At 41.3% G+C, this 12,589-nt stretch overlaps 1 protein-coding gene across 3 annotated transcripts in view; it reads left to right on the top strand.

The window, feature by feature from the left end:
- Positions 1–12,226, top strand: part of nol8 (nucleolar protein 8) — a 69,622-nt gene extending 57,396 nt beyond the window's left edge. For all 3 annotated transcript variants that reach the window (XM_063067572.1, XM_063067571.1, XM_063067570.1), the window contains exons 15-17: positions 4,293–4,360; positions 4,500–4,582; positions 12,090–12,226. In XM_063067572.1, the coding sequence (XP_062923642.1) occupies positions 4,293–4,360; positions 4,500–4,582; positions 12,090–12,143 (205 nt within the window). In that variant the 3' untranslated portion in view covers positions 12,144–12,226. The remainder of the gene's footprint in view (positions 1–4,292; positions 4,361–4,499; positions 4,583–12,089) is intronic.
- Positions 12,227–12,589: the final 363 nt, after the last annotated feature.

Raw genomic sequence — 12,589 nt, 5'->3', positions numbered from 1 at the left:
CTAAACTTTTGCCCTTTAACTCTCAACTCATGTCCTCTTGTTTGAATCTCCCCCACTCTCAATGGAAAAAGCCTATCCATGTCAACTCTATTAATCCCCCTCATAATTTTAAATACCTCTATCAAGTCCCCCCTCAACCTTCTATGCTCCAAAAAATAAAGACCCAACTTGTTCAACCTTTCTCTGTAACTTAGGAGATGAAACCCAGGCAACATTCTAGTAAATCTCCTCTGTACTCTCTCAATTTTATTGACATCTTTCCTATAATTCAGTGACCAGAACTGTACACAATACTCCAAATTTGGCCTTACCAATGCCTTGTACAATTTCAACATTGCATCCCAACTCCTATACTCAATGCTCTGATTTATAAAGGCAAGCATACCAAAAGCTTTCTTCACCACCCTATCCACATGAGATTCCACCTTCAGGGAACTACGCACCATTATTCCTAGATCCCTCTGTTCTACTGCATTCTTCAATGCCCTACCATTTACCATGTATGTCGTATCTTCATTAGTCCTACCAAAATGTAGCACCTCACATTTATCAGCATTAAACTCCATCTGCCATCTTTCAGCCCACTCTTCTAAGTGGTCTAAATCTCTCTGCAAGCTTTGAAAACCTACTTCATTATCCACAACTCCACCTACCTTAGTATCATCTGCATACTTACTAATCCAATTTACCACCCCATCATCCAGATCATTAATATATATGACAAACAACATTGGACCCAGTACAGATCCCTGAGGCACACCGCTACACACCCTCCTCCAATCTGACACACAGTTATCCACCACTACTCTCTGGCGTCTCCCATCCAGCCACTGCTGAATCCATTTTACTACTTCAATATTAATTCCTAACGATTAAACCTTCCTAACTAACCTTCTGTGTGGAACCTTGTCAAAGGCCTTACCAAAGTCCATATAGACAACATCCACTGCTTTACCCTCGTCAACTTTCCTAGTAACCTCATCAAAAAATACAGTAAGGTTTGTCAAACATGACCTTCCACGCACAAATCCATGTTGACTATTCCTAATCAGACCCTGTCTATCTGGATAATTATATATACCATCTCTAAGAATACTTTCCATCAATTTACACACCACAGACATCAAACTCCCAGGCCGATATTTGCTAGGTTTACTCTTAGAACCCTTTTTAAACAATGGAACAACATGAGCAATACGCCGATCCTCCAACACCATCCCCGTTTCTAATGACATTTGAAATATTTCTGTCAGAGCCCCTGCTATTTCCACACTAACTTCCCTCAAGGTCCTAGGGAATATCCTGTCCGGACCTGGAGATTTATCCACTTTTTATTCCTTAAAAGCGCCAGTACTTCCTCCTCTTTAATCATCATACTTTCCATAACTTCCCTACCTGTTTCCCTTACCTTACACAATTCAATATCCTTCTCCTTAGTGAATACCAAAGAAAAGAAATTGTTCAAAATCTCCCCTGTCTCTTTTGGCTTCGCACATAGCCGTCCACTCTGATTCTCTAAGGGACCAATTTTATCCTTCACTATCCTTTTGCTATTAATATAACTATAGAAACCCTTTGGATTTATTTTCATCTTACTTGCCAAAGCAACCTCATATCTTCTAGCTTTTCTAATTTCTTTCTCAAGATTCTTTTTACATTCTTTATATTCATTGAGCACCTCATTTACTCCAAGCTGCCTATATTTATTGTAGATATCTCTCTTTTTCCGAACCAAGTTTCCAATATCCCTTGAAAATCATGGCTCTCTCAAACTTTTAACCTTTCCTTTCAACCTAACAGGAACATAAAGATCCTGTATCCTCAAAATTTCACCTTTAAATGACCACCATTTCTCTATTACATCCTTCCCATAAAACAAATTGCCCCATTCCACTACTTCTAAATCCTTTCGCATCTCCTCAAAGTTGGCCTTTCTCCAATCAAAAATCTCAACCCTGGGTCCAGTCCTATCCTTCTCCCTTCTCCATAATTATATTGAAACTAGTGGCATTGTGATCACTGGACCCGAAGTGCTCCCCAACACATACCTCCGTCACTTGCCCTATCTCATTCCCTAACAGGAGATCCGACACTGCCCTTTCTCTAGTTGGTACCTCTATGTATTGCTGCAAAAAACTACCCTGCACACATTTTACAAACTCCAAACCATCCAGACCTTTTACAGTATTGGCTTTCCAGTCTATATGTGGAAAATTAAAATCTCCCACAATCACAACCTTGTGCTTACTACTAATATCTGTTTACAAATTTGTTTCTCCAATTCTCGCTCCCCATTTGGTGGTCTATAATACACCCCCATAAGTGTTACTACACCTTTCCCATTCCTCAATTCCACCCAAATAGCCTCCCTAGATGAGCCCTCTAATCTATCCTGCCAGAGCACCGCTGTAATATTTTCTCTGACAAGCAATGCAACACCTTCCCCTCTTGTCCATCTGATTCTATCACACCTGAAGCAACAAAATCCAGGAATATTTAGTTGCCAATTACCCCTCCTCCAACCACATTTCACTAATAGCTACAACATCATATTTCCAGGTATGAATCCATGCTCTAAGCTCATCCATCTTTCTTACAATGCTCCTAGCATTGAAATCTATGCATTTAAGAAACTCTCCACCTCTTACTCTCTGTTTATCCCTAATGGAGCAAACAACTTTATTATCTTTTTCTTCCTTCTCCCCTACATCTTTGGTCTGAGTGCTCCTGATCTCTGTCCCCTGCCTATCCTCCCTCACACACTGTCGACTAGCTTTCTCTATTTGTGAACTAACCTCCTCTCTCCTAGTCTCTTCAATTTGATTCCCACCCCACAACCATTCTAGTTTAAAGTCTCCTCAGTAGCCTTCGTAAATCTCCCTGCCAGGATATTGGTCCCCCTAGGATTCAAGTGCAACCCGTCCTTTTTGTACAAGTCACACCTGCGCCAAAAGAGGTCCCAATGATCCAGAAACTTGAATCCCTGCCCCCTGCTCCAATCCCTCAGCCACGCATTTATCCTCCACCTCACTCAATTCCTACTCTCACTGTCACGTGGCACAAGCAGTAATCCGGAGATTACTAACTTTGTGGTCCTTTTTCTCAACTCCCTTCCTAACTCCCTAATTCTCCTTTCAGGACCTCTTCCCCTTTCCTACCTATGTCATTGGTACCTATATGTACCACGACCTCTGGCTCCTCTCCCTCCCACTTCAGGATATCTTGGACACGATCAGAAACATCCCGGACCCTGGCACCAGGGAGGCAAACTACCAAGCGGGTCTCCTGACTGCGTCTACAGAATCGCCTATCTGTCCCCCTTACTATCGAGTCCCCTATTACTACTGCCCTCCTCTTCCTTTCCCTACCCTTCTGAGCTACAGGGCCAGACTCTGTGCCAGAGGCACGGCCACTGTTGCTTACCCCAGGTAAGCTGTCCCCCCCCCAACAGGACTCAAACAGGAGTACTTATTGTCAAGGGGAACAGCCACTGGGGTACTCTGTATTACCTGACTCTTCCTCTTCCCCCTCCTAACCGTGACCCACTTGTCTGCCTCCCGTGGCCCCGGTGTGACCACCTGCCTGTAACTCCTGTCTATGAACTCCTCGCTCTCCCTGACCAGACGAAGGTCATCGAGCTGCAGCTCCAGTTTCCTAACACGGTCCTAGGAGCTGCAGCTTGGCGCACCTGGCGCAGATGTGGATGTCCAGGAGGCTGGGAGACTCCAGGGCCTCCCACATCCGGCACTGAGAACAACAAGCTGCCCTCACACTCATACCTCCCCCTTTCCTCAAATAACGGGAAAAATTGACAGTTCTCAAATTTTACATTCAGTTGCATTGTTTAATTTTACTTGCACCCTTCCAAATTACTTGTCTAAGCATCATTGGTAAACTTCAAGAAAAAATAAACATTGGAAAATGTTGTTCTATAAAAGCTTCACATTATGCAGTAAATTAAACTTGCACATTAACTTAAGGAAATTTTTGTGAACACGTGATAAAATTAGAAATTTAATGGATATATTCAGTTGGAATCAGAAGTGCAGATTTTTTTTCAATCGTTATAAAACCAATCACTTAAAATTAAGTTTTGTTGTCCTTTATGTACTTGCCTTTTAGAATTATACTATTGGAGCAATTTTGAATTACATTTTTACATTTTTGTAATGCCATTTCTTTGTGCTTTGAATATCTTTTAAGCAGATTGTAATCCTCATAATCCTTAGAATTCAAAATGTTTATTTGAATGCCTGTAAGTTTAGTGACATTTGTTTTGAATTTTGTTACAGTTTGGTACAACTTCCTGAGAGGAAAGCAAATTTCTTTTTCTTTTACAAAGATGACCAAAGGCTTAAAGGTAAAATAAGTGCAATATAAGTTATGTAGCATTAATATTGGATTTACGTTTCATTTTATGTTTCTTGAATTGCCGCATCTCTCAAGATGGCATTTTAAATCGATTATATCTCAGCAAGACTTGTTCTCTTTGCATTTAGATGGCCCTAAACTGTTTTGCCGAAGTATAGATCTGACAGCTGAGAGAGAAACCTGGGAAAAAAAACGAGCGTTACTAATCGAGGTAAATGATTTTATAAATACCCAGATTCCATATACCCAGTACCACCTATTACCTATCCTAACAACACCCCCCCCGACACTTCTGGTACTGCTATATACTAATGTTTGTGCTTCCTCAGTTACAGTGCAGCAGCTTGACACAGCATGTCAACTTTCACCTTTTTGCCTCCACAGATGCAGCTTGGCCTACTGAGCTGTTTCATGGTTTGTTTGTTCTAGATTCCAGCATCCAGATCCTGTTCTATCTTTGTATACAACTAATTCTTCCAGAAGTCAGGATAATCTTATTCCTTAATCCTTCAATAATAGGTCTGTAATTTCATACCAGTTAAAAACGTATAATTCAAACAACAGGAATTCTGCAGATGCTGGAAATTCAAGCAACATACATCAAAGTTGCTGGTGAACGCAGCAGGCCAAGCAGCATCTATAGGAAGAGGCGCAGTCGACGTTTCAGGCCGAGACCCTTCGTCAGGAAAAACGTATAATTAGTCATTTTGTTAGAATCAGGATTAATATCACTGGGATATGTCATCAATTTAGTTGTCTTTGCAGCAGCACTACAATGCCATACATAATAATAGAGAAAAAGCATGAATTACAGTGAGTATCATAGTTAAATTAGGTAAGTACTGTAAAAAAAAATTTTCAAATAGTAGTGAGGTAGTGTTCATGGGTTCAACATCCATTCATAACTCAGATGGCAGCGTTGTTCCTGAATCGTTGAGTGTGTGCCTTCAGGTGCATGTACCTCCTTCTTGATGGTAGCAACGAGAACAGAGCGTGACCTGGGTGATGGGAGTCCTTTGTGATGGATGCCACCATTTTGAGGCATTGCTCTTTGAAGATGTCATGGATAGTGCAAGGATGGAGCTGATTAAATTTACAAGTCTCTGCAGCTTATCTTGATCCCAGGCAAAAGCCTTACCCCCCCCCCATACTAAACGGTGATGAAGCCAATTAGCATGATCTCCACAATACATCTGTAGAAATTTGCGAGTGTCTTTGGTGGCGTATCAAATCCCCTTAAATTCCAAATTAAGTGTAGCCGTCATCATGCCATTGAAGCTGCAGTGATATGTTGGTCCCGGGATGAATCCTCCGAGATATTGACAACCAGGAACTTGAAATTGCTCACTCTTTCCACTTCTGATACCCCTATCAGGACTGGTGTGTGTTTCCTTGTCTTACCCTTTCTGAAATCCACAATCAGGTTTTTGGTCAAACTGACACTGAGTGCAAGGATGTTGCTGTGACACACTGTGCTGATATCTCACTCCTGTATGCCCTCTCATCTCTCATCACCATCTGAAATTTTGCCAACGATACTTGAGTCGTCGGCAAATGTAGAGATGACATTTGAGCGGTGCCTAGCCACACGGTCATGGGTGGAGGGAGAGTAGACCAGTGTGCTAAGCACACATCCCTGAGGTGCACCAGGGTTGATTGTCAGCGAGGTGGAAATGTTATTTCCAATCCGCACATACTGTGGTCTTCTGGTTAGGAAGTCAAAGATCCAGCTGCAGAGGGAGGTACAGAGGCCCAGGTTTAGGATAATTAAGTTAAAACATGTCGGCTTTTGTAATCATTGAACAAGTATTGCAGATAGGCTAAGGACGTAGAACACTCAAGCCCTTGTGTATGCCCTGCATTAGATCATGGTAGATCTGAATTTTAAGTCATTTATTGCCTTGTTCAATAATTCTTAATGCCCTTGTGAATCAAAAATATTATCAATTTACTATTTTATTTAACCTAATGATAACATCTTGGTGAAAGTTTCAGAATTCTGCTTTCGTTGGTGTGAAGCGTAATTTAGATCGTGTGCTTTTTGTCACCGGGGAATTAGTTTCTCTTTTCTCTTTATTTTTCTTTATTTCACTTCATTATTCTCAATAGTGATTTTAAATTCAAGGTAAACCATGACAAATCTGCTATCTCATACTGATGCTGTGAACTATGATGAGATTCTGGTGAACCTGCATGATACCCCTTTGTCCAAATTATCCTTCCTGAAGTGTGAAGCCAAGAACTAACTACAAAACTTTAGTACAAGAAAATAAAAATCAAACTGCAGTTGGAACTCTGTGGGTCTGAACACTTGGTAGCACTGAATCCTTGTGTGCTTCAGTCCATTTGAGAAAAGGCATTGTTAAGTGTGCCAAAGTTATTTTTGTAGTTTTCCAGCAGTTTCATAAATTGAATCCCCAAACATCTGCTCATCAACAGCTGTTGTTTTGTAGTGCTTTGAAAATATTCTGATTGGGTCCAAAACAGAAAACATCATACTTTCGTCTTTCCTTTCCATCTTTATAGTTATGTTCAGTCACATAAATTCAAAAGGAAATTGAAAGATAGCCTTCTTCCATTTGTCATATTTATTCTGCTGCTAAACTTTAATAAACTAGGTTTTATGACTCTATTGGTTTGTGCAAGTCAACCACAGTGAAAACTTTAGTCCTTGGGACAATGGAGACATTATTCACCTTGTACCACCAATTTGGGTCTGCTATTTCCTAACCAATTATTTTGCCATGAATAGGTTACTTGTAATTTCATACATGCTCATTTTTGTTAACTTCTTTCTTGTTTGTTTATTTATTTGTTGGCATGCAGTGCTGAATAGGCCCTTCGAGTTCTTCAAGCTGCACTGCCCAGTAATCCCCTGATTTAATCTATATACTACTGAAACTCTCATATTCTGTCTGTCTGTTTGTGACTTCCAATTAGTGCAAATGGTGCATTACAGCAGGATTTTTTTGGCTAAATCGGATTAAAATGCGCTAACTTACAGAATACAGGCAAAGTTCAGGGTTATATATTCGTATAAAATTGCTCATTCGCCAAAAATCAACAGGCTGCCTTTCACCCGAGACCCGATTGGCCATCATGGAAATTGCGACGCCACAGCCTGACGCATGCGCACGGCCAGCCTCAGCAGTGCCTCACGATGCTCACAGAGCCGCTTCTACCTTCCATGGGGACCGCGACGCCACAGCCCGACGCATGCGCACGGCCAGCCTCAGCAGCGCCTCACGATGCTCACAGAGCCGCTTCCACCTTCCATGGAGACTGCGACGCCACAGCCCGACGCATGCGCACGGCCAGCCTCAGCAGCTTGGAGGCTTTGGTGTTACTGCTTCCTATCTTCTGTCAAGCATTAGGGTAAAAATATATGGGTAGCCTAATTATGCCGCGTGGAAAGAGAAAGGGGACATTATGGTCGAGATGACGCCAAACATCGTTGGGAAGCAGCAAGGAGAGAACAACAATCGGATGAGGCCAGGGACACACGACTCCAGGATCAAAGAGTCAGGACAAAAAGGATGAGAGAAGACGAGACAGAGGAGGGGAGGCATGCACGTCTCCAAAATGACAACAATAGGCACAGACGGAGGAGAGAACAAGAATCCAATCAGGCCAGGGCCGCACGACTCCGGGATCAGAGAGAAAGAACAAATGGTAGAAGAGATGAAGAGACAAAGGATGAAAGGGCTGTGCGTCTCCAGAATGACAAAAACAGGCAGAGGAGGAGAGAGGAAGAGACAGAGGAGAAAAGGAAAGATCAACTCGAGAATAAGCGGCACAGAGTAATTATTGTGAGAGTTACTGAAGATGACAATACCTCGACAGAGAAAGAGCAAGGTAAAATGCACGACTCGCATGCTGTCACATTTCTGCTGATGTTGGTTCGATGACGAGTGTATGCCCTCACTGTCGTGCCTTCCTATTCACTGGAGAAACCGCACATTTCTGCTGTATAAAGGGACAGGTCAGGATAGGCAATTTGCAGCCTCTACCTAATAAACTCTTTAATTTGTACAGCGATGATGAACCTATTGCAAATGAGTTCAGGAAGAACATCAGACAATACAATTGCCTCTTCCAAATGACATCCTTTGGTACCAAAGAAGTCATTCCAACTACGAATCGATGGAACCCTTCTGTGATTATTCAAGGCCAAATCCATCATTACATGGGACAGTTAATTCCAGACCCGACCCAGCAAGCCCGATTCCTTTAAATTTACTGCATGGATATTTAATGTTCATTCTAGTCACATATTTGTCTTGCTATGCGTCTTTCTTCTTTAATAAACTGAGTTTTTCTTCTTTAATTTCCAAATCAAAGAGATAGCAATAGCATTCAGGAAAATTTAATGTTCATTCTGGTCACATCAGACTACACTACCCTTCTCTCAAAGGGTGACCCAACGGGTCACCCTGTTGTCTAGTCCTAGACTAATCACAGGACAATTTACAATAACCAATTAACCTACCAAATTGGTACATCTTTGGAATGTGTGAAGAAATCGGAGTACCCAAAGGAAACCCATGCGATCACAGGGATAATGTACAAACTCCTTACAGATGGTGACAGGAATGTCTGGTGAGATTCATTTAAATAACAACATCAGTTCATTCCCAAACCATTCAACAAGTTTTGTTAGATAACTAAGCCTTTACAATTCTATTTTGGCTACCTGATTAGTTGCTTTTTGTTAATATACTTGGAATCTATAATCAACAGATCAACTCAGAGCTTTATCATTGTGCACTTTAGAGTAAAGCACCGATGACTTGTTAATATATCTTCCTTTATGAAAAGAATAATATGGGCAATTCTCCATTCCAAGGGGCTGCACCTGAATGCACAGTTTTCGCACACAATGCTGGATGCATTATTGGTAAAGAAATTGATATCAATTATCACTCTAGGGTAAAGTCCACAGAATTGTAGGTATTTATCTGTATTTCAATAACATTAATATGGCCGTTGACATTTTTAGTATAGTTTCCATTGTATATCAAGTAACTTATTCTTGCTCTTCATGATTGAATACATGGCATTAATACTTCCATAAGACAAAGGTGCAGAAGTCAGCCTTTCGGCCCATCGAGTCTGCTCTGCCATTTTATTATGAGCTGATCCATTCTCCCATTTAGTCCCACTCCCCTGCCTTCTCACCATAACCTTTGATGCCCTGGATACTCAGTTACCTAACAATCTCTGCCTTAAATACACCCAATGACTTGGCCTCCACTGCCACCCGTGGCAACAAATTCCATAGATTCACCCTCTGGCTAAAAAAATTTCTTCGCATCTCTCTTCTGAATGGGCGCCCTTCAATCCGTAAGTCAGGCCCTCTCGTACTAGACTCCCCCACCATGAGAAACAATTTTGCCATATCCACTCTGTCCATGCCTTTCAACATTCGAAATGTTTCTATGAGGTCCCCCCTCATTATTCTAGTTTTGAGGGGATGGTAGTATTGAATGCTGAACTGAAGTCGATAAAGAGCATCCTGATATATGCACCTTTGCTGTCCAGATGTTCCAGGGTTGAATGAAATGGCATTTTCTATCCACCTGATGTGCTGGTAGGCAAATTGGAGTGGATCCAATGTCGCTTCTCAGGCAGGAGTTGTTGCGATTCATCACCAACCTCTCAAAGCACTTCATTACAGTGGATGTAAGTGCTACTGGACAATAGTTATCGAGGCAGGTTACCACGTCCTTCTTGGGCACCAGTATACTTGAAGCCTGCTCGAAGCAGGTGGGTACCTCGGACTACCAATGCAGGAGCTTAAAGATGGCAGTGAACATGCCAGCCAGTTGATTAGTACAGGTCTTCAGTGCTTGGCCAGGTACCCCATCTGGGTTGGATGCTTTCTGTGGGTTCATCCTCCTGAAGTTTGCCATCACGTTGGCCTCGGAGACTGAAGTCACAGGTCACTGGGGACTGGGAGTTTGTGAAGGTCCCTCCTTGTTTTGTCAGAGGAACAGTCAATCGGCATAATCTTTCAAGTAAATTTTCTTAAATAAAGCCTCAGGTTGTTTGTTGGTATATCAGTTAAAGGTTCTGCCAAGTGTGTTGTGGCTAATTACTGTGTTGGGTTATGACTGCCTTATTCGAATTTTATAACTAGTTCATCCTATATCCTTTTTCAATCTTAATATTGGATTGTGTCATGTTATATTCACTTTTAAGCTTGCTATTCCATTATTTTTAGATCATTGGCTACTTATGATTCAATCTCTTTGCACCAATGAAGTACTGCTGAAAGGTTGCTATTATTGTAATGTCAGAAATACAGTGTTCCTAGTCACTTTACACTGAAGTTTCAACAAGCTGTAAAATGGTGTACTTTTGTGATGTTGATTAAAGAAAAATTATTAGCCTGGGAAATGTACTGTTTCTTAAAAATAATCTCATTCTTTTATATTTCTGTGAGTTGTTATCTAAATGGTAAAAGTTTATCGATTTATGCACTGATACAAAGAAAAACTTGAAGCAGTATCACAAGCATATAGTATCATATAAGCAGCATTCAGAAGAAAATCAAACAAATTATGCACTTTTTACAAGAAGTGACACAATTTTTTTTAAAAAAGCCTTTATTTTAGTTTAGTGATGGTAGTATGCTAAATCACAGTGATTAGAGTTTTGCTGGTCGGTTCGAGGACTGAGTCGTTGAAGTGAAGTAGCTGTTCTTGAACCAGGTGGGGGGACTCCAGGGTTCTGTACTTCCTGCTGACATTTGCTGTGAGAAAACGGCATGGACTGGATGGCAGGGATCTTTCATGATGGGTGTTGCCACCTTAATGCAAGCCTCCTGTAGATACAACAAGTTTGGGAGGGATGTCACTGTGATGTTTTGGGCAGAGTCCACTACTGTCTGCAGCTTCTTGTGTTCCTGTACGTTCAAATTGCCTATGATGCAACCAGTCAGGATACTTTCAGTAAAAGTCTGCAAAAGTTTGTTAAAATGTGTGGTGACAAGCTTTACGAAGAAAGTAAAGACGTTGGCATTTTCCTTAACTTCCGCTAATGCCCCTCGTACCCCATCCGTTATTTATTTATATACACACATTCATTCTCTCTCTCTCTCCTTTTTCTCCCTCTGACTATACCCCTTGCCCATTCTCTGGGTCCCCCCCTTTCTCCCTGGGCCTCCTGTCCCATGATCCTCTCATATCCCTTTTGCCATCACCTGTCCAGCTCTTGGCTCCATCCCTCCCCCCCCCCCCCCGTCTTCTCCTATCATTTTGGATCTCCCTCTCCCTCCCACTTTCAAATCTCTTACTAGCTCTTCCTTCAGTTAGTCCTGACGAAGGGTCTCAGCCCGAAACGTCGACTGTACCTCCTCTTAGAGATGCTGCCTGGCCTGCTGCGTTCACCAGCAACTTTGATGTGAGTTGCTTGAATTTCCAGCATCTGCAGAATTCCTGGTGTTGGCATTTTCCTTATGATTGCATCTATATGCTGGGCTTGGGAGAAGTCACCTTTCTCTACCACTGATCACCCCAATGCAGTCTGGTTCATATTGCTTCTGAACTCAACAATTAACTTTAATTGTGGTGCACCTCCAAAAGTGTACAAAAGAGAATACATGCGTATCTCACTTCCTGGAAGTGCTGCCCTGTTTAGATGATCACTTATCTATGGACCCAAGAAAACATGTTAGTCTAATGTTTTGTATGTCACATTTTATTCCCCTTTCTCAGGAGTACCAAAAGAAGCACAAAACAGAGAAACGGAGAAAAAAAGACAAGCAATAGATCAGTTCATGGGAATGATGTGCTGTTAATCCAAACAGAAAACTCACATGAGGAATATTGGAAGATTTACTGTGATCTATTTAAGTATTTTATTGTAGTTTATTACCTGTGGTCATAACTGGGACTGCTGCTGACTTAGGCTGAGCTAACTTACAAGTCTGAGGTTAGAAATGGTTAAGGCTAGAGAAAAGTTGAATAGACTATTGGGGGATTTAAAAGCTTTGATTTTTGTAAATTTTTTGTACAAAAAATATATTTTAAACTGATTTTGTATATCAAGTCCTATTGATTTTGCTCTTTTGAATGAGTTATGAAACTTTTAGTATGAAACATTTGGGAAGACTACCTATTAACTTCAATTCAAATGATATGTATGGAAGTGGGGGGGATTATTTTGAATGTAGATGGTATGAATACGAGTAAATGAAACCCTTGTCTACTCCCTC

The sequence above is a fragment of the Mobula hypostoma genome, chromosome 15 (assembly GCF_963921235.1).
Source record: "Mobula hypostoma chromosome 15, sMobHyp1.1, whole genome shotgun sequence".
NCBI lineage: Eukaryota > Metazoa > Chordata > Chondrichthyes > Myliobatiformes > Myliobatidae > Mobula > Mobula hypostoma.
This window is presented reverse-complemented; position numbering and strand designations above follow the sequence as displayed.